Raw genomic sequence first — 23,288 nt, forward strand, 5'->3', positions numbered from 1 at the left:
GATACTGGTATTCCAAGAGGAGCCACAACAATATCTTTCTCTAGTTGTTGCTTGGCTCATCTGAGCTTGTGCCCAGGAAGAAAGATTAGATCTGGAATCTTCTGGTAAGGACCACAGAGCGGTCCTTTGCAGTTGTTTCCAAATAAGGTTGACTCTCCTATTTCCTGTCTTCCCTCTTGTAATGAGCAGTCCTCTTATAGAAGATAGGGAATTAGTCATATTTTCTGTAAACAACCTCTGAAGTTTGAGTTGAATCTGCATCCCATCAGATGAAGAGGCCCCATGGTTTCCTGGAATAGAATTGGAAAAAAAAGAAGGAAAGCGCAGAATTTCAGACCGTCTTAAAACTCATTTAAATACAACCCAGCATGCAAACGTGATTGTACTCTGGAATTGCAGAAAGAATATCTGATTTAGAGAGCTCTGTAAAAGTATTCCCTTTTTAGATTGGACTAACTGCTGATAGCCATTGCTGTCCTCGAGGATTCCTGAGCACGAAGGTTTCAAGCTGATCAATGTGGTTTTCAGATTCTGCACTTGAGCTTTCACATTTGGGCGGACTTAGAGAGGAGGACTTGTGCACTTGCAAAGACAGAGCCTGCACAGGCACACAGCTCCAGCAGCAGCAGTTGTGGGATCCCCTTTTTAATCTGGGAACTTCTGGTTAATGAAAGAAAATACTATTAAATTGCCATGCTGTCAGTGTGGTAATGTGTTAGTCTTTTTCTAATACATCTAATACACGAATTCAGATCACTTAAACGATCTGCAAAGTAGTGGATGGAATCCCTGGAGTAGACAACTAAATTCAAATGCCAACATTTTAATAAGCTTAATAGGTAAAATACATCTATAAACCATTTTTTGTGTTTATTTTGATTCTGTTTTTCTTACCCTGGAATTGGCTGCATTTGGGGACCTTGAAATGAAGCCAGCCTGAGTCAGAATTCTTCTACCAGCATTCCTGGAAGTGTTTCACCTTGCTCCATGGGGTCAGGATATAGGTTACCTCTTATCCCTACCTGTTGATCTTTGGGAACTATTTAGAAGAAATTGTATTGTCACAGAGATGCCCTATGTGATGTAGGTGCATTTTTCTATCTTTCAGGTTTCTCTGTGACAGTCAGAAGGATTTAGATGAACTGCTGGATTGCCTGCACCCCCAAGGAGTAAGGGAGAGCCAGCTCAAGGAGCGCTTGGAGAAAAAGTGAGCCTACTCTTTGTCTTTCTGCGTGTGCCTTCTCCAAGTCAGAGCGTGTCCTTGGCACAGGAAGCCTTGCTATTCCTGGGGCAGCATCCCAGGCTGGGGTTTAATTATTCCTTTGCTGAAGAGGGGAGAACATTCAGGTTGAGTAATTGCTGGTTTTTTGGGCAGATTCTTGTTAAATAACACTCTGAACAGTGAGGAAGTTCTGTCAATCTTTAAATTGCTCCTTGAATCCAGAAGCAAAGACAGTGCTGGTTGATCTGAGCCAGAACTGCCATGTGCTTTCATGTGTCTTTCAAAGAACGTTCTGCACTGGTAGAGCTCATAGCTCTCAATGCAGACCATTGTCCCAGAGCCTGGCCAGCTCCCAAGGCAGTGCTCTGCCTGTACTCAGTGTTTGGGTTTGATTTTCCAGGTATCAGGACATCACACATTCCATCCATTTGGCTCGGAAACAGAACTTGGGACTCAAATCTTGTGATGGCAACCAGGAACTGCTGAACTATCTCCGGAGTGATCTGATTGAGGTTGCAACGCGGCTGCAGAAGGGAGGCCTGGGATATGTTGATGTGACACCAGAATATGAAGCAAAAGTGAGTGAAAGGGCAAAATACTGAACAAGACAAGTGTGAGATGATATTTTCTGTGGAAGGTCTTGTCTTTTGGTCTCATCAGACAGGAGGAGCAGGAAGTCAGTTTTCTTACTTGTCCTTTAAACAATTATTTCAAGATTACACAGCTGGTGGCTTGAGGTGTAGGTGGGTCATAATGTTGGAGCTGAGTGTCAAGTTCAGTTGTCCTGTTTCCATATTCTTTCTGAATATTTATAAATAATCCATATTCTTAAAGAAAGACTTCTTTATGGAGCAGAACTCCGTAGCTGATTTTTTATCTTCTATATCAAAGCCAGCATGTCTTGTTGAGACAGCAGCAATATGCTGATTCCATAACCAGGTGTGGCAGGTAACCTCACTGCATTAGGTACCACAGGTGTCCATTTGCAGACCCACTTTCAAGCAGCAGAGAGAGTAATACCCAGTTGTTAAGGGGTCATATGCTCTTCCCAACAGGTGTACTCGCTGGAAAGCCTAAAGGATTTTGGAGAGTGTGTGATTGCACTCCAGGCTGGTATTGTTAAGAAGTTTCTGCAAGGTTTCATGGCTCCTAAGCAGAAGAGAAGGAAACACCAGGGAGAGGATTACATTACCAAGGCTGAGGAGATAGATGAAGACAAGAAAATGGCAGAAGAAGCCAAGGTATTGTTTACCTCAGGGCTCTGTTTTGGTCTTGCAGTAGAACTCTTTGAGCAGTAGCAGTATATTTCATGGGATATTAAATCTTGAGCAACTTCCTCCCATTTCAGATTTGTAGTTGAGTATGTTTGGTGTTTATGGGGCCAGGTGTTCCCTGTTTATTTTGAGGAGTAAATGTACAGTTAAAAATAACAGTGAGGAGTTACTTAATTTTCTGTCTGTGAATAGGAAATGGGTCAAGTTCCTTCCATGCAGTTCTGCTTAAATAGAAGTACATTATGGAGCATTTTCATAGATCTTAATAGGAGTTGTACCTGTCAGAAAGGACTGATGGTGCTTTGGTCCACAAAGAGAAGGAGAGACATGTTGAGGTTCTGGTGACTGCAAGGGAGTGAGAACTGGGTAAATACCACGTTAGGCAAAGGGAGATACAAGTTGTTGGATGTGTGGAGGCACTTAGGGAGATGTCTGGGCAAACAAGCTGCATGTTCCTCCAGGAGAAAAGTGATATTGTGGGTCTAAGTACATATCCCTCCTATTAAAAGGGGTGGAGATGAGCTGTAGAGGGTTGGGAATGGTACTGCAGGCGCTTGTGCTGCAGCAGTGTTTCACCTTAACAGGGGTACTTGTGTTCAGGGGTAGTTTCTATGCCCTAAGTTGAACAGGACGTTAATGTCCTGTGACAGGACTTGGTCCACTGCCCTCAGGTCTGCCCTGACTGATCACTGACTTCAGAAGAGGCAATGATATCAGAATTGGATCAGCAGAAGTACTTGAAAGTCCCAACATAAAAAAAGAAATAGTATTTCTTCACCTGTGTTTACCTGAAGGGAGCAGGCAAAGAAAGGTGGAGAAAAACTTATTTACAAGAGCATGTAGTAGTGACAGGACAAGGGGTAATAACTTCACACTGATGCAGAATGGAGTTAAGAGTGGATATTGGGAAGAAATTCTTCCATGTAAGAGTGGTGAGGCCTTGGTACAGGTTTCCCAGAGGAGCTGTGGCTGCCCCATCCCTGGAAGTGTTCCAGGCCAGGTTGGATGGGGCTTGGAGCAACCTAATATAGTGGTAGGTGTTCTTGCCTATGACAGGGTGTTGGGACAAGATGATCCTTAAAGTCCTTTCCAACACAAACCCTTCTGGGAATCTATGACTGATGCTGGGAGTAGTTTTATTGGTGTGGATCTGTGGTGTTTTTTTAAAGCTCCTGTCATTATATGCTGAACCCTTGTTTGAACATCAAGTCTTTGCTAAGCTGTACCATTGCTGTGTTAGCGGGTTAATTTGGATAGACACTAGAAATTTTCACATTCCTCAGTTGTCCTGAAGTATTTAAACTCTGCTAATTTTGAATCTTCCCTCCTAAGTGCAAGGGTAATGAAAGGATGCTATATCCTGAAAGCTCTCAGCAGAATGGAGTGCTGTAAAAATTGGTGAGGTCTGAGGCAGAAAAGGCTTGGTTCAGCACATTTCCTGTTTCTGCAGCAGCACTGTATTGTGCCTTACTCCTGTCTGCCTTAGAGCTGTAACAATGAGGGCTATATCTGTAGGGCACACTCAGGGTAGCATCAGATTTACTGCAACACAGTCCTAATGTGTGATTGTGCAGGACTCCCTCCCCCAAGCACTGGCTTTAGTGTGATGTCAATCTCTCTGGAGCATTTATTTATGCAGTGTGGTGCTTACTATCTCATTCAGACTTTTCTAGATCTTTGTGGTGGTACAAGCAATGTTCAACTTTTTGGGGGTTGTTCCTTGGTTTGTTTGATTTGGCAGGTTTTTTTAACCTCAGTTTATTTGGAATAAGCTTTCTTTTTATCAAAGCAAAAAAACTTTACAGATTATCTTGAAAGAGCAGCCTAGTTCTTAGGTACAGTTATCTGATGAAAATCCCTGACTGTTCTGAAGAAAAATCTCCTGCATAGGCCAAGAATTATGAAGCCTTTTGAGCCAGAACTGCACTGAGAGCACATAGCAGGTAAAATACAGCATAGCCACATGGGAAAAACACACTCAATATACTTCCAGACTGTAGAGGAATAATTGCAGCCCTGTGGTATGAGTATGTCTCAGTTTCCCTGTGAGAAGCAAGTTATGGCTTAACAGCCACCTGCTTGCTGACATAATTGTCTGCACTAAGGGTTCCTGCTGGCTCAGCTGCATTGCTGGACCTCACACTGTTGAGTGGCAAAGGATTGCACTGAGGCCTTGGCTTGTGGCTGCTCCTGAAAATCAGGCTGGTGCCTCTGTTGATGCAAACATTCTCATTTCCAGTGGCAGTAGCAAGCTGGACTGTCCCAGAACAAGACAGGGAATATGTGACTTCTTTGCAGCGTGACATTGCATCACAACAGCATGAGCAGAGTGAAGAACGTGGGTGGGTTACCACACTTGTGACCCACGTTCGGTTATCTGTGCAAGGGGAGAATTAGCTGCTCCCTCAAAGAGCAGCTTCAAAACCAAGCAATTCCAGTTTTAGCTTTTCCAAGGGGTTTCAGCTCAGGGTGTTAGGTGAGAGCCTTTGTGTTCGGAGGCTTGCCTACCAAATAAGTGTTTTCTGTCACTCTGAGGTTGACGTGACTGAGGACTTCTCCTTTTATTTTGGGGGTTGCTTTTTGTTTTGTTTTCCCTGCTAGGTTGTTCCTGTCCAGTCAGAAGGGGATTTCAGTAACTTCTTCCAGTCTCCCATTTTGCCTTGTTGGCAAGATGGAACTCCCTTGGTACTGATGCCAGTCACCTGATGCTTGGGAAGCAAGGCTAGAAATCCGTTAAATTCCAGAGACCTGGGGAGAAAAATCTCAGCAGAACTTGCCAACAGCTTTTGCAGATTTATCTTGGCCCAACAGTTACCCAGTATGTTAACAGCAAAACCCATGGAACAATTCCTTGGAAAATCAATTACACAGTATGCGAAGCACCTCAACAATGTTCTGCAAAGAAAGAGTACAGAGCTGGGTAACCTCCACAGTGGGCTGGGCAGCTTTCTGTTTGTCTCCAGTGGTTCTCCAGGGTCCACACCAGCAACAACAGTAGGGATGTTGGCATTTCAGGGCAGTTTGTGTCTTTTCCGAGCATCTAATATATGCTGTGCTTCCTCAAATTCAGTAAGAGGAGAATGTGCAACTCTGCAAAACTCCTGGGTTTTGTTTGGCTCACAAATTGCTGTCAGCTGCAGAGTTTAGATTTTCCCATCTGACACTTCACTGTTTGTTTTTTCATTCTCCTGGGGTAGAAGAAATTTAACTTGAGGCCTGTTATGTCTCTGTCATGACTGGGCTGTCACCTCATTGTTGCAGAGCACCAGGATTACCATTGGAGAGGGACATGGCTCTGCATAACTTCTGTCCTGCTGCATTTCCAGTTTATCAAAATCATATTTTCAAACCTCCTGAGCTGGATGTATGGTTTTCCATTGACCTTGCTCCATGCAGACCCTGGCAGCTGCCCTGGTGCCCTGGACATTTTTGATGCTGTCATCCTCATTTTCAGTTTCTGAGATTTCAGATAAACTGAGGCCATCCTATCTTGGGGAAGCAGCTGGTTTCATATTTGAGGGTCCAAATGCCTGTGCAGTGTAATTATAGCTGGTGGCACAGGGTCCCCTCTGCCACCTGAGCAGCTCAGGGACCACGAGGGTGTTGCTGAGGTCCTGGTGCCTATGTGGTACCCACTGGAGGGCAGCACAGGCCACTTCAATCCTGCTTCCACTGTAATTGCCAGCTGTTCCACAGCTTTCATCCCACATTTTACAGTGCTAGATTTCTGCCTTTTATATTCTTAGCCTACTGATTAATTGGGCTAGACCTTCAGAGCAAGAATTTAGTGGAGTTGATGTAGGTTGATTCAGCCTGACTGTGAAATGCAAAACGGTCGACTTTGTGAACAAACTGTCTGATCCAGAGAGACTGGATATGGATAAACCACAACCAGGACTGCTGAGGTGACACAGAAGGAAAGAAATACCAGAATTGAGCTTTGGTTATGAAGGGTCCCAGCTAAGGGATATAAAAACATCTTTAGACTGAAAGGAGCTGTGTCTGTGCATTGTTTTAAGCTGTTAAGGTCTGTCTGCAGGTTGCTTCAGCCACGGAGAAATGGAAGACAGCAATCCGTGAGGCCCAGACCTTCTCCCGTATGCATGTACTGCTGGGGATGCTGGATGCCTGTATCAAGTGGGATATGTCAGCAGAGAATGCCAGATGCAAAGTGTGTCGCAAGAAAGGTACACGTTCCTGCCCTATGGAATTCCTGTCTGTGCAACAATTGGATGCTGTCACCTCTCTGCTCTGCTTAGGCAATGTGTCCTTGTAGTCTGTCACTCTGAATGTGGCTGTAATTTAAGTTCTGAATGTCAGGATTTACAGTAAGCAGCATTGATCTCTCAGAAGTATTTGACCCTGACTCCAGTAAACCATTCTTACGTAACCAGTACACAGTATTGCAGAGTTGCTATCCCCTGGATATTTAGGGTACTTAGACAAAAGTCATCTACAAATCCTTCTGGGAACACTTGTTCAACTGGCCATTCCCTAGTTTCATTTTTGGAATGGTCTTTGTGTTTCTGAGCTTTGTCAGTTTATTCTGTCTTTTAGAAAAAGAGCAAGCAAGGAGAGGTTGGAAAGATTGTAATGGGAAAAGCGAGGTAGGATGTTGCTGCTCTGAGGCCTAAGTGGGAGCAGAACTGCTCAAGGAGCTGGGGAGATCACCGAACAGGTGACGAGGGCATACTTTCTCTCTGCACTGCAGAATGAAGGGCTTTAGAGTCTTCCAGGTGGTGGATGAAGTAGAAGGGGTGTCAGCAGAGATGGGGTGCTTGTATTTGTTCTGCCATAACCTCTCCTGTTGGATGGGTGCCTGGAGGAAAGAGCCTGGTGGCACATTCTGCTTTACCACTTCTGTATTTGCTGAAACTGTAGTGGCAAATGAGGGCAGGCAGAGCTCGGGGGACTGCTGGGCAGCTTTTGTTTACCACAAGGCTTTGCCATGCATCCCTTCAGAGAAATAAGGGCTGAACTGATGCAAAATCTGCTTTCACTGCAGAACTTCAGGGGTATTCCAAACCAGTGCCAAAACTATCCTACCTGCTCTTGAGAGGAGTTTCTAGGCAAAAGTAAGGGGGAGGCTCACCTGAGAGTAACACAGTAGTTTCACAGAAATTAAGAACTGAGATGTTAGAGAAAGACAAGCTGGCAAGCCCTCTGCACTTTCTTTTTCCACTAGAGTAAAAGAAGGCTGGCTCAAGAAAGCAAGCTTTCCCTGTTTCCCTTCAGCAATGGGAAGCACAGAGAGAGACTAGTCCTGCTGCATACTGATTTTTAGTGTAGCCTTGTTATCCTGAGTAAAAAGAAGATACCATGTAGGGTAACCAGACTGAATGTAGAACAAGAATAGCTCCATTTTTAGCTTACAAGTCTGGGACCCTGTTGGCAGCAAACTTCTCTTTCCCCATGTTTGTCTGGATGGAACCTCTGTGGCAGGTTTCTCTCTTTGCTTACAGTGAAATCTTTGCAGAGTGAGAGACTTCGCGTTGGTTTTGTTTGTTTTTAAATGCTGCTCTTCATAACTATAGTGGTAGAACAGAAAGAAGGATCCCCAAGGAAGGCCATTAGAGAAAAGGTCCCTCCCCTCAGAGGAGACCGCATCTTTCTCTTGCTTAGTCCTGCCCTCCAGCAGTGCAGCAGCTTATGCCTCTCGAGTTTAGTGAGGCTGTGGCCTTGTTACAAGTGAGCTGCACTTTCCTAGGTGAGGATGACAAGCTGATCCTGTGTGATGAGTGCAACAAGGCCTTCCACCTGTTCTGCCTGCGGCCAGCACTCTATGAGATCCCAGATGGGGAATGGCAGTGCCCGGCATGCCAGCCTTCGACAGCCCGGCGCAGCTCACGAGGCAGGTGAGTGACCTTCCTGCCTGTAGCCTTGTCATGGCACAGTCCTGGACCTCTTTTCGCAAGACCCGAATGAGCTTGGAGTAAAGCCCCTTTAAAAGGTTTGAAATCACCCAGTTAAAACAACACTGGAACAGAAGAAAAGCATTTTTTTCCCAATGTAAGTTTAGCATACCTGTGTTGTACTGGTACCTTACAAGTTCATGAGTTTTAATAAATAACTTGGGTTTGGAAATGAAAACATGCAAAACAACCACCAAAATTAGCTGCACTAAGGATTGTTACTTTCTTTGAGCAGCTGATTGGGTTGTTTCTTCATGTAGTTGATGGCTGCAGTTCTTTGGGTCTCTGGGCTGGGTTACTAGAGTGTTCTTGTAAGCTAGAGCAGACATTACTCCAGGCTGCAGCTCAATCTCTACTCTGCTACGACAAGTCAGACTACAAAATGCCATTCTAATGGTTTTCTGTACCTGATAATCTTGGCAAGACCAGGAGCATCTTACAATGTGACAAAGGGAACATGATTTGAGGATGCAGAAGCAGTCAGCAGATCCTCCCTGACAGAGCAGCAGCACAACAGAGGTGTGCCAGCGAGTACCGTGCAGGTGGTGTATGGCCTTAAAAGTATTATTTACTCCCTGGACACCATTTAAGAGTTCCTCAGGCTTGACAGGGCTTAAAGACAGCTGTTGTGGCCTGAGTTCATAGTTACTTTGATGTGGCAGAGTTACCTGCAAGCTGCTCAGCTCCTGGCCTAGAGCCATCAGGGAACACCTGTCCTGTTATCTGGGGAACACCTGTCTTGTTATCTGCTTTCTGCTCTTGTCTTCCTGGCTGAGATAGGAAAAGAATGTCAGCCTGGCAGATCTTTTACCCTCTGTGCTTTGGAAGTTTTATTCCTTTTATTGCTCAAGATCCTCTTTCTGCAGGGCGTTTAGACTTCCACAACAGCTTTGCCTGTGTCCACTTTTGCCTGTGCATGCTCATTTTTAATGGTCTGAATGGGGCCCCACCTGCAGTGCTGCCTGTAGCTCAGGGATCCCCAGCACAGGAAGGACATTGACCTGTTGGAGCAAGTCCAGAGGAGGCCACCTAGTTGATATGAGGGATGGAGCCACCTCTGCAATGAAGGAAGGTTGAGAGAATTGTGAGCCTGGAAAAGAGAAGGCTTTGTTGTGTCCTAATTGCAGCCTTCTAGTACCTGCAGGGAGCCCACAAAAAAGATGCAGAGAGACTATTTATGAGGGGGAATGGCTTCCTTGACAGAAGGCAGGGTTAAATTGGACATTGGGAAGAGATTCTTTCCCGTGAGGATGATGAAGCCCTGGCACAGATTGCCCGAAGAAGCTGTGACTGCCCCATCCCTGGCAGTGATGGAGCTTGGAGCAACCTAGGGCGGTGAGAGGTGTCCCTGCTATGGTCCTATGAGCAATTGAGCAGACACAGGTGAGAAGCCAGAATATGCTGGGCAGGAAGTCTGCGTGGCTTCTGACTTCAGCATGTGAGGAGCCTGACATTCTGTTCACCAATCTGTTTCCTGCAGTATAGGGAAAATATTCCAGCAGGAAAAAGCACCCCTGTTGAAACTCTTTAGGCTGGGCCTGCAGACCTGGGCAAATAGCAAATCATCCTCTTAGGGAGGAGTATAATTACACAGCAATCATAGTCTTAAAATCCCCTGTCCAGTGGTTATGGTGCCTAGAACACAAAAAAATACCCAGGTTCAGCTGTTGGGAATTTTCAGCCCATATATTTAGCTGGGGAAGTGGCCTTTGAGCTGTAGCTATAACTTGATACTTGGGAATACAGCAAACTACTTTGGGCTGAGCCTGGTGTTTATTGTACAGCCCAAATAATATCAGGGCCCCTGGGGCCAGTGATGCCCAGGCTCTGTACCACAAACACATATACCTGCCTTGTTCTAGGAACTATGCAGAGGATTCTGCTGAAGATGAAGGTGAAGAAGGTGAGGAAGCTTCTGATGAACCAGATGCTGAGGAGGAAGAGGAGGAGGAAGAAGACTATGAAGTTGCTGGACTAAAATGTAAGGCTTTGACCATGTAGGGAAATAACAGAAAATAGTAACCCTCCTGCCTTCAATATCTGATCCTCTTTGGGACTTGTGCTTTTCCTCATGCAAAGCAGCTATAAGCCTGGGAGATGTCACAGGGAAAGGCTTTGGCTGTGCTGTGGTTACATGGGGAGCTGGAGAAAACCCTTGGCCATTTGTGATGGGGTCAGCACTAGCAAAGATTGAAACTGCTCACTGCCCAGTCACTCCATGGGGACACTGATGACACTGTTCTGAGGGTTGAGAGGGATTAGTAGAGACTGCAGTGGGGTAGGGTGGTCAGCAGAACCCAAAGAGCAGTGGCAGCATCAGCAGTTCCTGGGGTTGGCAGTCTCTGCGCCTACAGGATTTGTTGTACACTGGAAGTTGTTTAAATATTTATGGCAGCTCTCACCACAGCTCCCTCTCCTTTCTTTTTTCTCACCAATTCATAACCCTTTGAGTGCAGGACTTCTAGTGATTTGGCAAGGATGCATTTTGAAGTAGAAGGACTAGGACTTCCTCTCTTTATTCCAGTGGGAAGACACAGTACTCCAGGTGTAGTGTGGCCTGGAGCACCAGCACACTTTGATTGTGTACAGAGACCACTTGGGATGCATAACTGGAGCATTCCTGGGCAACTGTGAGGAATAAAAGACTTGTTTTCTAGACTCCTCAATGTCTGCTTCTTCACCAAATGTATTTAGTATGTGTATCCACTTTGGTTTTAGGGGAATTTGATTCAGTCTCAGTTGGGCAACTTGCTGCACTGAAAAGCTCAGTCTAGGAGTGGCACACTGCCAGCATTTGCTTTCCGTCAAACTGTCCTTGACTGACATAACATTAACTGCACGTTGTCTTAAACAGAGCTGATGGAATCCAGAGACTGGGACTCAGAAGATTATCCCATGTTCTTTTGAGGGTTTCCATCCAGGCTTGAGCCTTGATTCCCTTACTTTATTCTGGTTTCAGGGAGGCTCACTGATACCACGGCTATGCACACTGCTTGTTGTCCTGCAGTGTATCCATGTCCACACTTGGAGTGTGTTCAGCCTGTGTTACACGGCCAAGGCAGATGAGCCAAGCTTTCCAAACAATAGCAAAAGAGGGTTACAGTCCCTAAAAATAAAGTGCTAAATGCAACCCCTGGCTTTAGAGAGCATTAACATGGAAAGGTCACTGTGGAAAACTTTTGTTTTAATAGAGAAGTCACATTGATCCTCATGGCGTTTATCCTCAGGGATCTAACCTAGAATGTTGGATTGTCAGACATTTAGCACGTGCTGCACGCTTGACACACAAGCGGAGTGACAGCAGGCGGACAGACGTCCTGTGGCCCCACCCCACACCCAGCATGGGAGGCCCAGTATGATGATTTATGGGACAGGGCTGGATCAGAGGCTGCAGCTGAGGTATCCAGTGTGCTGGATACAGCTTGCTCAAGGACTTGGGATCAGGTGGAAGGGGTTTGACATGGGAAGGCAGACACATTCTCCTTGTACAGAGGGTCATGGGAGAAACTTAAGACAAGGGAGTGCGTCAGCATGCTTGCATTGCCACCAATGGTGGAGCTCTGAGAGGCAGACTCACACAGGCAAGTGCCTTTCTGTAGGATATAATGTGGGAGCCCCACATTACATCCTACGGAAAGGCAGATTTTATTCTGGGGGAATAAAATCCCATTGTTTCCCCCTTGTAGCGTGTGGAGCAGCTCCCAGCTGTGGTAATTAGACACTGCCCCTGCAGACAGTTCCCTTCTCAGAGGGGCTTGCCAGCTGGCTTATCCCATTGTGTGGGCCACTTGGAAAAGCACCCGTCCCCAAAACCAAGGAGCAGCAGGAAATTAAAGAAACTCCAGGGTTCTGCTCCCAGTGCTTTCAGAGGGTATGTTGTAGTGCTGTGTGAGACAACTATCTGTCCTTGCATTGCTTCGTTGTCTCTCCCTCAAGCCTTAATATGTTGGGGTCTCTTGGTGCTGCAGGCAGAGGGGTTTGCTGTGACCTGCAGTGGATGATCCAGGAGCTCCCAGGTCTCCCTCGGAGCTTGAGGATCTGCTGTGTGTGAGTACCCTGTAGCAGCAAGCTGTTACTAGCCATGGCCTCTTCGTGCAGGAGGTGATGACCCACAATCCCTTCTGGAGAAGGTGTGAGAGGGCAGCTGACATGCAGGTGGTCCCTGGGCTCACCAGCTTGAGTGAGGCTCAGCCTGGTGTGGGAGGCAAAGGGCTGGTGGGTCCGCACCCAGATGCACTCAGGCCTCTAAGCCCGTGGCTTATCTGTTTCAGTGAGGCCCAGGAAGGCAGCTCGGGGCAAGCAGGGCTCCATGTACTCCTCGAGGCAGGGAAGCAACCAGAGGAAGAAGCAGACACTGCACCCTGCACGGGGACCCCGGCAGCGCACAGCACCTGTCAATGGTGCAGACATTGATGAGCTGGTAAGAGCCAAATTGCTCCCTGGAGACTGTTCACATCTTGAGTTATAAACCAAACAGGTGGCATGCTTCCTTCCATCCCTTCGCAGAGAAATACCCTGAGTCCTAGTGGAAGCCCAGGCATGGCTGAGTTAACAAAGGGGACATATCCTTAAGGGCCTACTGCAGATGGAGCACAGATATGCCAGGCATCCCTCCCCAGCCGCTTTCACACATTGTCCTGTTGAGCAGCAGGCAGCCTGCAGCTTGTTAAAAGGTTTTAAATAGTATCCATATGTCTCTGCAGAGAGGTGGGGGAACTGAGGAGGTCCTGGATGGCCAGGGAATGCCAGCAATGCTGGACCCTTGCTTTCCAGCCTTGGCCATTTTCTGACAGTTGTTGTCCGTATGGTCGCTCCCCAACTTCCAGAACATAATTTGGCTGGTTTAGGTTTCACTTGATATTTAAAGAACAAAACCATAGGCTCCTGCACAGTGCAGTCTGTGCATGCTGGGTGGGGGGAAGCTGCAGCGACTGTCTCTGGGAAGCTACACACCACAGGGGATACATGAGGATACTCCAGCCCCACAGCCATCACAATGCCTTGCAGATCAGCCATCTGTCCCACACTAGCGGTGCTGGTGTGTCCTGTCACTCTCCTTGCTCATGGTCTGTTGGCTGACTGCTGCTCATGCTAGGTCTGAGGGATTGGCTTGTGTTCTGTGTTACACACTGGAGGGCAATCAAGCCCAGCATAGGCAACCCAGCCAGCACAGAGGGATAGTCCAGTGGGGAGAATCTTACTGGAAGAGCACACTGGTTCAGAGAAGAAGACACTGCCAGGATTTATCATTTGTCCTGGGAAGAGACCAGAGCTGGACCAGAATAGTGAGTGCCCTCTGCTGTAGAGCCTTCCTGTCATTCAATGTTTTCCTCAGCAGTGGTGTCCAATGAGCTGTGCTCTGACATCTGAGGGGATGTCCCCATGCTGGGTGTGACCTGTGCTGGGTTCCTGGGCACATGACTGACCTTGTGCAGTGGAGGACTGCATGGGGACTTCAGTGCTCGGGGCACCAGCTGCTCCCTGGGATTTGAAGTGGCACAGTCAGCTCTGCCAGGGCAGAATGGCAGCACAAGTGCTTCTCCGTCTGCCTCGTGTGCTGCTTGCCACAAGCTCAAGAGAAGGCAGGGAGAGGGAATTCACAATTCTCCATTTGCTGGCATTTATTTTTTGGCTGCTTGTTGTGGCCATATTGTCTTTGAACTTATTTTGAAAGAGCCACCTGCCACCAGAGGAGAGCTGGGCAGTTCTCACCAACAGCTTGTGGGCTGTTCCCACCAAGCTCCTGAATGGGCCTGCTGTCTGAACCCAAGTGGCTGCTGTATGTCATAATCACAGAATAGCCTGGCTTGGAAGGGGCCCTAAATGCATCTCATTCCAACCCCTTTGCCATGAGCAGGAACACTTTCCACTAGACTAGGTTGCTCCAAGCCCTGTCCAGCCTGTACTTCTAGACTTCCAGAGATAGGGCAGCCACAGCTCCTCTGGGTAGCCAGTGCCAGCCCCTCACCATGTTCAGAGGGAAGAAATGTCCTGGCTGTACTAAGAACTAGCTCCTTTGGCCTCAGGGCTGTTGGCTAAACCCCAAAGCCTGTAGTAGTTCCCTCCTTTTACCAACACCCTTTGTGTGGACAGGTCCTTCAGACAAAGAGGACAGCGCGTCGCCAGAACTTTGAGCTGCAGAAGTGTGAGGAAATCCTCAGCAAGCTGATCAAGTACCGCTTCAGCTGGCCCTTCAGGTGAGGGCAAGTGGTGTCATCCTCCTCTGGGCAGGACTGGCTGCTGGCTGCTGGGGATGTGGGCTGGCTGTGGTGCAATCGTGCCTGGGAGACGTAGGGCTCCAAAAGCAAGCCATGTCTGGGAAGAAGCTGCTCCAGAAGAAATCACCATGTTCTCAGTCTTCTGCTGGACTGAAGACATGGTTCTCTTCTGAGGTAGCAGGCAAGGGGCTGATGCAGGAGGTCAGTGTTCTCTGCTGCCCCCAGGATTTTTAGAGCACTAAGGTGCTGTAACTGAGGGAAGGTATGGACCTTCCCCATGCCTGTATCAGCTCCCTGGGCTCCTGTGCTCCCATTCCTGTGCCATAGGGTTGATGTATCTGTAACACTGTCAGGGTGTTGCTTGGGCTTGTTGCACCACTGTGGGGCTGCAGGTCAGGGGTGCCACAGGGGCGAAGTGGTGCCAGGGTCAGCATTCCCTTCCTATCCCTGTGGCTCTTCCTTTGGCAGGGAGCCAGTGACCACAGAGGAAGCTGAAGACTACTTTGAGGTCATCAGCAACCCCATGGACTTCCAGACTATGCAGAGCAAGTGCTCTTGTGGCAATTACCGCTCCGTACAGGAGTTCCTCTCCGACATGAAGCAGGTGTTCTCCAATGCTGAGCGCTACAACCAGAATGGGAGTCACGTGTTGTCCTGCCTGGAGAAGACAGAGCAGTGTTTGATTGACATGGTGCACAAACACCTGCCAGGCCACACATACGCACGCAGGAAACGCAAGAAGCTCTCTGCCAGGTGCCAGGGACTGGAGGAGCAGGAAGGGGACAGTGAGTCAGAGCCCCTTGAACATTCCCGGGGGCGGAAAAGGAAGAAATGAGGGATGGGGAGATGAGGGGGAGAGCCAGAACTGGAGCAGGCCTTCTGGTGCTGCCAGGCAGTCGGATGGGTTCTCTGGAGGGAGATGAGAAGCAGCGGGCACTTCTCTATTAATCCAGCCTTCCCTTGGGCCCATCCTAGTTTTAATTTTTCTGCAATTTCCTCAAGTATTTGGTCATCTGTTGAGTGGCAGTGACTTAAAACTTCCTCCAAAATCCACAAAGCTCTTCATGAGTCTGTCCTGTCAGGAGGGGAAGGTGGGAGAGCAAGGGGAGGGCCTGACCAAGCTTGACTGGGCTGAAGAACACAAACCTGCTCCAGCTCAGGCACTGTTGGTTTCCTGGAATGAATCTCTTCCTTGCCTCTGCAAGCAGCCAGAGTGTGGTGGGACCGTCTGCTGCCAGTTGTGTGCACACCAGCCTCAAGCTGGTGCAGGGGGGAATCATGTACGGACCGGGTGCCATCAGGCCAATGGGCTGCTCGGGCTCGTATGTATATATTTATATGGTGTTAATTCTGAGCCCCGGTTCTGGGCTCTTTGGGGCAAGCAAGCACTTAGGTGTACCGTGGTCCGGCTTTCACCAGCATCCCAACACTTCTCCAAGGTGCTCCTGCTTTCCCCTCTCCTTGGGGAGCAATCCCTGGAGATCTCAGTCCAAGGAGGGCTCTGAGCTCAGCTCCCCACCTGTACATGCCAAGAGGAGGCTCTCTGCTCACCTGGACCTGTATGTGGTCGTGCAGCCCTTTGGATGCCCCAAGTGCCAGCAGCAAACTGGAGTGTGGGTGTCTGCACAGCCCAAGGAGAGCTCCAAAGCCACGGGAGCAGCAGAAACGTGCTGTGTAACTTTTAAAATTAATTTTTTAGTTGAAAGTGGCTTGTTTCTAGCTGTGATCTTGTACAAAGAACACCTGTAAGATACCCTTGTCTTGCTTTGGCACATGTACAGTTTATATAAAATCGTGTTTGCTTTATATTTCCCCCTCTTTAATACTCATTTTCCTACCAGTAGCAGGAGTTAGTTGCATCAGGGGACTTTGAGGGGGGAGAGGGGGGATGGATCTCAGTCCCTCTTGGCCACGCTCTCACAGCATTTTGTAGTAACACTCTTGTTCCTATGCCATGGCCCAGCACCAGCTCCTGCTGCCCCAGATGCTGACTTTTCCCTAAGAAAAGGGTTTGTTTTCTCATTCTCTTCCTTTTCATCATGGCAGGTTTGGATCATACAATCAGGGCTTGAACTTCTTATCCCAGAATTGTTTGAGTTGGAATAAATGGGCCATGGAGCTCTTCAGTGCTGGTTTTGTAACAGAAAAGCAGAAGCGGCTGTTGTAGCTCCTGGGATTTGAGAAGAATGATCAATTACAAATTGCAGCCCAGTTTTGTGAACGTTATAGGTTTGGGGGTTTTTTTAACAGGTACTTGTTTTCAGTTCTGGACTGTCAGTGACTGCAGATGAGGCAAGTTTCCAGCCCCTTCCCTCTCCTCAGCCTCACTCCCTGCCCCACAGAATAGCACTGACATTTGCATCTCGCACATCCCTTCAGAGGCTGTTTTGTCCTGTTTCCTAGAGAACATTTCCTGCAGGTCCTACACGGTGGAACCTTTGGAACTGCACGTTTTCTAAAAATCAGTGTCATTTGCGGGGGGAGGGGGTTTCTGCAAAGGGCTGTACTTGTAATAAATTGGAAACTTAAGAATAAACATTATGTACTTGTGTTTGTAGATGTGGCTTGTGTAAGTTTTTTTGTAGGTCCCTGTGTTGGAGTAGGATTGTCTGAGATGGCTCTCTTCTGCCTTCCCAGAGCCACCACTGGACATTTATGGAGCACAAATGGAGCTGTGGAGTAAAGGAATGGTGAGTCAGGATCAGATCAGCTTCTTTCTGGGACTGTGCTGGTGTGTTCTCTCCCTTCCCAGGGACAAGGAACAGGGCTGTGCTCTGCCTGCCCCTGGAGCGGGCAGCAGGCCTTGTTCCTTCTCCCCTGCAGGGTGCCAATGTGACACTTGCCCTGTTTCATTCAAGGTGGCACTGGGTACCCCTGGAGGGACTACAAAGGGTGATGGCTAGGTGGGATATCTCTACTCTTTCGCCCCAGTATGGCCTGGCTGCCCCCAAAGCCTCTTCCCTCATGTTGGAGTGTGTTTTGCAACCCAAAGCCATGCTTGCAGTAAGGATTATTGCTGCTGTGTCCCAAGCCCCCATCCTGATCAGCAGCCCAGCAGGGACACTTGGAGCTCCAGGGGCAGCATGGCTGGAGCAGTTGATGTGCCAGTGCTCATGACAGCTGTGAGACAGGGTTTGGCCGAAGCTTTGCTGCTGGGAGGATGAGGGTTCCTGGATGTCTTCGTCCTGCTCCTCACTCCAGATCTGAGCTGAGAGTATTCCAGCCAGGGGCCCATACTGCTAGGCAGAGAAATCCTGATGGGTTTGAGGACTTGAAGGCTCTTGGGCACGGGCAGATGCTGTTTTCCCTGGAGAAGCCTTATCCCCTTTCCACAGGAGGTGGTTTGGCTTGCTGGCCATGCAACAGGACCTGGGTGAATCTGAATGACTCCAGCTGGGACATTTCCAGGCTTCAGTGCGGAGATCTCGCAGCAGCATCTGCTCCAAGACCTTTTTGGAGACTTGCTTTTTATAGCAGCCCCTCCATGGCATCAGTGTCCTGTGCTGTGCTATAAATAGCTGTCCTCACACCTGGCAGGGCAGTGTGGGGGCTTGGCAGGCAGCCAGGGCTCTGCTACCACCATCATCAGCCCTACTGCAGTCACTGCCTGTAACAAACACCACGGGCTCCTATGATTGCTGAAGTTCCAGCATGGCCTTGGGAAAACAAGACTTGACTTTGGTCTCCTGAGTTTCCTCTTGGATTAACTCTCAATCAGAAATTAATATTCTGGATAAAGGGGGTTTTAGCAAATTCCCAGAGCACAGGGGCTTTTCTTTTGCTACTCAAACCTGGAGGGAGTGTCCATCCATGTGAAGGTGGATAAACTTCATGGCTCAGCAAGTGACAAGACTCCACTTCATGCTGAGCTGGACCAGGACCTCAGGGTGTCCTGGCCTATTCTCACCTAGCTGGCAGCCCCAACTCACTCTCCACAGGCATCCCACCTCAGTCTCCACAGGCATCCCAAGCCAGGTGCTGCCCTGTGGGGCCTGCGCAGTGCTGAACCCCACTTGTCTCTTGCTAGGTGTTTATTGGATGCAGGTGTTTGGTGCCTTTAGGGCTGCTCTGAGGAGAATGGAAATGGGCTGCAGGGATGAGCTTGGGTGGGGCTGTACAGAGGAAGGCTGAACTCCACAGCACGGGGTTGAAAGAAGCAGTGACTAGGAGCCACCAGTGTCCCTGGGCCAGTCCTTCCATGTGACAGCACTGCTTTGCAACAAGCTCTGTCGAGTTTTCTCCCAGCCACACTCAGCTCTCAGGGCTGGCAGCCGCCAGTGGAGCCAGCTAGGCTGCCGGGGCCGATAGCGGGCAGTGGTGGGCGCCGGTGGCCTCTCTTGGGGCTGATAGCAGGGGCCCGTTGGGACGGGTGAGCACTCCAGAGGCAGCCGCTCCTTGGCAAGCGCTGGGTGCTCAAGGGCAGCCTGTCCCCAGGGATGCCGCCAGCCGGGCACCAGCACTGGGCCGTGTGCCTGTCACACAAGGTGAACCGAGCTGGCTCTGGGCTTAGCAGCTGAGCCAGAACACAGGGAGAACACACTGCCCTGTGCCCTCTTCCCAAGCAGCCCCTGCCCAGAGCCATGCCCAGTGCCTCAGCTGGACTTTGGAGCCTGTCCCGCAGCCAATATTGACTCTCCTGCCCCAGGTCACAGCTCTTTTCTCTGCCCAAAACAAACTTTCCTGTGGCAGCCAAGGAAGCTCTAGAGGCTGCAGCCCACCAGTCCTGGGGCCAGGTAAGGTCCCTGCTCTAGCAACATCATCATCACTAGCCTGGGAAAGGGGCTGGATGCCCAACAGCACAGCCAGAGGTACCCAGACCTGGTGAGACACCGTCTGTGTCCCCCCCAGCGACGCCACATGGGTACTGGGCGCCTCCTTCACACCGCATCCACCACACCAGCTCCTGGGGGAGGAAAAGGCTTTTCTCAGCTCAGTGACCCTACTTGTCCTGCCTTCCTGGCATCATGGGAGTGGCAGGGAGCAGATTAAAGGTGCTTCACCACATCAGTCCTAGCATCCCGGCAGCATAAAGCCCTGGCACGGCTTTGGGGGTGAGTGAGGGGCCCCGACCCCAGGCCCTGCCCCCACTCCAGCCGTCAGGAGGAGTCTTGCCCCTGTCCTCCAGCCACAGTTTGATAGTCTGAATCCTAAGGGCTTCATCAAATGGGGACTGAGGGCTGTTGGGGTGAGCAGTGGGCGCCAGATTGAGTGCTAGAGAGAGGGTATGTTGCTGGATTGTTGCTCCCTGGACAAGGGTCCACACTCCCTGGGGCCCAGTATTGCCCACCCTGCAGGCTGGCTGAATAATGATGGACAAGTCTAAGCATCACTAGAGCTGTGTTGCCCCTAGAGGTCCTGACTGCCACAGATGCTGTGCTGCCTATGTCCCTGCCACAGCCCCCTGCCCATTTCTCTTCCCTAGCACTGGGAACCCCTGGCACATGCCTGGGGACAGCCAGGCAAAAAAAAGCCCCACCAATCCCCTGCAGAGATGAGCTGGCCCCTACCAGCACCTCAGAATGTCTGAGGGAAGGGTGGGCAGTTTCCCCCCTCCAAGCCCCCTGCAGAGCCACCCTCCTGCCTGCCCTGTGCCTGCCAGCCCCAGCTCCCCCCGCCAGCCCCACCAGCTGAGGCTTGAATTTCCCTCCGGACAATGGGGAAGGCGAGCTGGAATTGTAACCAGAGCGGGGGATAAATAAAGCTGCCCAGAAGTTTCCATTACCCGCACCTCGGCTTCTGCGGGGGATATCAAAGCTGAGCCCTCTCTGCCCCAAGGTCCCATGCCCCCAGCCCATCTCCCTGGCCCCTGGCCTGCCCTCTCAAAGCCCCCCAGCCTAGCACCGAGGCTCCAACAGCCAATGGCACCAACACAAATCACCTTCAGAGAATGGAATGGAAAAGATGATTTGTGACAGCACAGGAGGGAAAATTGTCCAGGGAGGAAGGAGGGAAAACCCTCCTCCTTCCTCCTTGCCGGGAGCCAGAACAGCCCCCAGAGAAGCCATGGAGGGGAAACAGATGTTGGCACCCACTGGCACCACACTCCTGCCAGAGACAGAGGCACCCCGGCATGGCCTGGCCTGGCATGGCTTGGGCTGACATGAAAACCCCCAAACTGCGGTGGGGTCCCACGGGGGAGCTCTTGACCTCCTGGAATCCCTGCTAACAGCACCAGGCTCGGATCAAATAACACATCCATTTATTGGTTTTTCCATTTCTCACAGCTAATGATCAAAAAAAAATTTAAAATAAATTACAGAATTAAATAAACATGGATGGATTTTTCCTCCCTGCCCCATCCCCACCATCCCCCAAAGAAAGCGTTAGAAGAGTCACTGGATTTGGCAACAGCAACAACAAAACAACCTCTAGGAAAAAGCAGCTACTTGTCAGTGAGTGGTGCTGGGGGATCCTGCAGCCTCACCCCCCTAAACCTGGGAGTGTCCCTCCTGCCACCACACAGCCCTTGCCCTTGTCCCTTACCCAAGAGGCCACTTCTCCCGGCGTAGGGGGCAGCCCCCCTCTCTAGACGTGAGTCGGGTTATCCAGGTACGGGTCCGTCTTGGTCATGTGCAGCATGACGGTGGGGGCTTTGTAGTGGCAGTGTCCCCCGCCACAGCTGACCCCACTGCAGGGCTTGCCCCGTGTCCTCATGCCCAGCCGCCTGTTGCACAGGTTCTGCCAGGTCTGCAGCGTTTTAGAGCTCCACACCCACACCCCGCTGGTGATGCCCACCACCAGTGACATGAAAATCTTTAGCATGAAGACAGCCACAGTAGGCACTGAGGCCTCAAGGGAGCAGTTGGCGGCACGGCGGCCAGGCAGGCGCAGGCAGCCATGCTCCAGCGCCCGCAGCATCCAGTAATCCATGTTCAGCCGCTCATAAAAGTAGCAGACAATGACACAGGTGGCTGGGACGGTGTAGAGGATGGAGAAGACCCCAATCTTCACCATCAGCTTCTCCAGCTTCTCCGTGTTGGTGCCACCTGTCTTCATGATCTTCCGGATGTGGAAGAGGGCAACAAAGCCAGTGAGGATGAAGGAAGTGCCGATGACCAGGTAGCAGGAGAGAGGGATGAGGACAAAGCCAGTCAGGGCGCTGACATCCATGCTCCCCACATAGCACAGCCCCGTGAGCTCATCCCCTGCCACCTTCCGCATGGTGAGGATGACAATGGTCTTCATGGCTGGGATGCCCCAGGCGGCCATGTGGAAATAGCTGCTGTGGGCCTCAATGGCCTCGTGCCCCCACTTTTTCCCGGCAGCCAGGAACCAGGTGAGGGTGAGGACAACCCACCAGAGAGAGCTAGCCATGCCGAAATAGTAGAGGATGAGGAAGACAATGGTGCAGCCTGTGCTCTCCAGCCCCTCCTGTATGATGTAGAGCTCACCATTCTCCCGGTCGCAGGCAATGCTCTCAGCCCCGGCCACAGAGCGGATGATAAAGGCCACAGAGTAGACATTGTAGCACATGGAGAGGAAAATGATGGGCCTTTCAGGGTACTGGAAGCGGTGAGGGTCGAGCAGAAAAGTGAGCACAGTGAAGGCAGTGGAGACAAAGCAGAGAGTGGACCAGACAGCCATCCAGATGAAGGCAAAGTCCTTGTCTTCCCGGGACCAGTACACGTCCACCCCGGGGGAGCACCTGGGTGCGCAGGAGAGGCTCTTCTCCACGTACTGGAACTTCTCAGGGTTGCTGCAGGCCCCCAGCCCATTGGGTCCCCGTCCCTCAGTAGCAGTGCCAGGTGGCCAGGGCCGGGGGGCCACGGGCAGCATCCCCTGTCCCTTGTGTGGCTCGGCAGCTGAGGCGTTTTCAGGGGCCTCCATGCAGAGGGCATTGGGATCGTTCTTGGTGGGCAACCTGCCACAGTCAAGTGACTCAGGCCAGCCGAAATTGAACTGTTCCATGATGGGGACGCACTTGTGGCGGGCCTGCTCACACATGGGGCGGCAGGCGGGGATGCTGGCGCTCACCTGATCGGTGCACATGGGCGCGTAGAGGGAGCAGAGGAAGAAGCGCAGGTGAACGTGGCAGCCGTACTCCACCAGCGGGGCGAACTCGTGCAGCTTCAGGGCGGCCTCACGCTGGCTCTCGTGCCCCAGCAGATTGGGCATACGGGTCAGGTTGTACCCGATCCCGCGGCACATCGGGATGTCAACGGGCTGGCACCGCGCCGCGCGCGCCCGCGGGCCCTCCAGTCCCGCCAGCTCCAACCCGCGACCGCCCGCCCCGAAATGCCACAGCACCCACAGGGCCACCCGCAGCCCCGCCGCCGCCATCGCCCGCCGCCCGCACCGGCCCCGCGGCTGCTACAGCTCCGCCATCGCCCGGCCGCGCTGCCCCCGCCGCCACCGGGCCGATCGCCGCAGTGCTGGAGGCGCCGCGCCGGGGCAGCCCCCGGCCCCGGCCCCGGCCCCGGCCCCGGCCCCGGCCCGCGCCATGCGGCGGCGGCCCCGCCGAGCGCCCCGCGCCTCCCGCGCCCGCCGACACCGGCAGCGCCCGCCGAGCCCCGCCGAGCCCCGCCCCGACGGGCGTGTCCGGGAGGGGCCGGACGGGACGGGGAGGGGCGGGGGGCGGGACCCGGAGATCCCGGCGCCGGGACACGGGGCGGGGGAAACGCCGGCACACACAGACACACACAGACACAGAGACACACAGACA

The 23,288-nt window shown here is 51.0% G+C and overlaps 2 protein-coding genes across 3 annotated transcripts in view; one reads left to right on the plus strand and one right to left on the minus strand.

Annotated features, from left to right (window-relative positions):
• BAZ1B (bromodomain adjacent to zinc finger domain 1B) overlaps positions 1-18,082 on the plus strand; it is a 43,977-nt gene extending 25,895 nt beyond the window's left edge. Inside the window, exons 11-20 of one of the 2 annotated variants that reach the window (XR_014591389.1) lie at positions 1,109-1,207; positions 1,623-1,800; positions 2,278-2,463; positions 6,536-6,683; positions 8,204-8,351; positions 10,271-10,389; positions 12,680-12,828; positions 14,502-14,605; positions 15,095-17,316; positions 17,962-18,082. Coding sequence is in view for 1 of the 2 variants with exons in the window: in XM_083875057.1 (XP_083731183.1) it covers positions 1,109-1,207; positions 1,623-1,800; positions 2,278-2,463; positions 6,536-6,683; positions 8,204-8,351; positions 10,271-10,389; positions 12,680-12,828; positions 14,502-14,605; positions 15,095-15,461 (1,498 nt within the window). In the remaining variant the exon portion in view is untranslated. Of the gene's footprint in view, positions 1-1,108; positions 1,208-1,622; positions 1,801-2,277; positions 2,464-6,535; positions 6,684-8,203; positions 8,352-10,270; positions 10,390-12,679; positions 12,829-14,501; positions 14,606-15,094; positions 17,332-17,961 lie in introns of those variants that run through there. The other variant, XM_083875057.1, reaches the window with a different exon arrangement.
• Positions 18,083-20,829: 2,747 nt separating this feature from the next.
• Positions 20,830-22,984, minus strand: FZD9 (frizzled class receptor 9). Its single transcript, XM_083875518.1, has one exon. The coding sequence runs from the start codon at positions 22,904-22,906 to the stop codon at positions 21,152-21,154; it is 1,755 nt and encodes a 584-aa protein (XP_083731644.1). The 5' UTR covers positions 22,907-22,984; the 3' UTR covers positions 20,830-21,151.
• Between the last annotated feature and the right edge of the window lie 304 nt (positions 22,985-23,288).

This window comes from Zosterops lateralis (genome assembly GCF_965231275.1).
Source record: "Zosterops lateralis genome assembly, chromosome: 19".
NCBI classification, from domain to species: Eukaryota; Metazoa; Chordata; class Aves; order Passeriformes; family Zosteropidae; genus Zosterops; species Zosterops lateralis.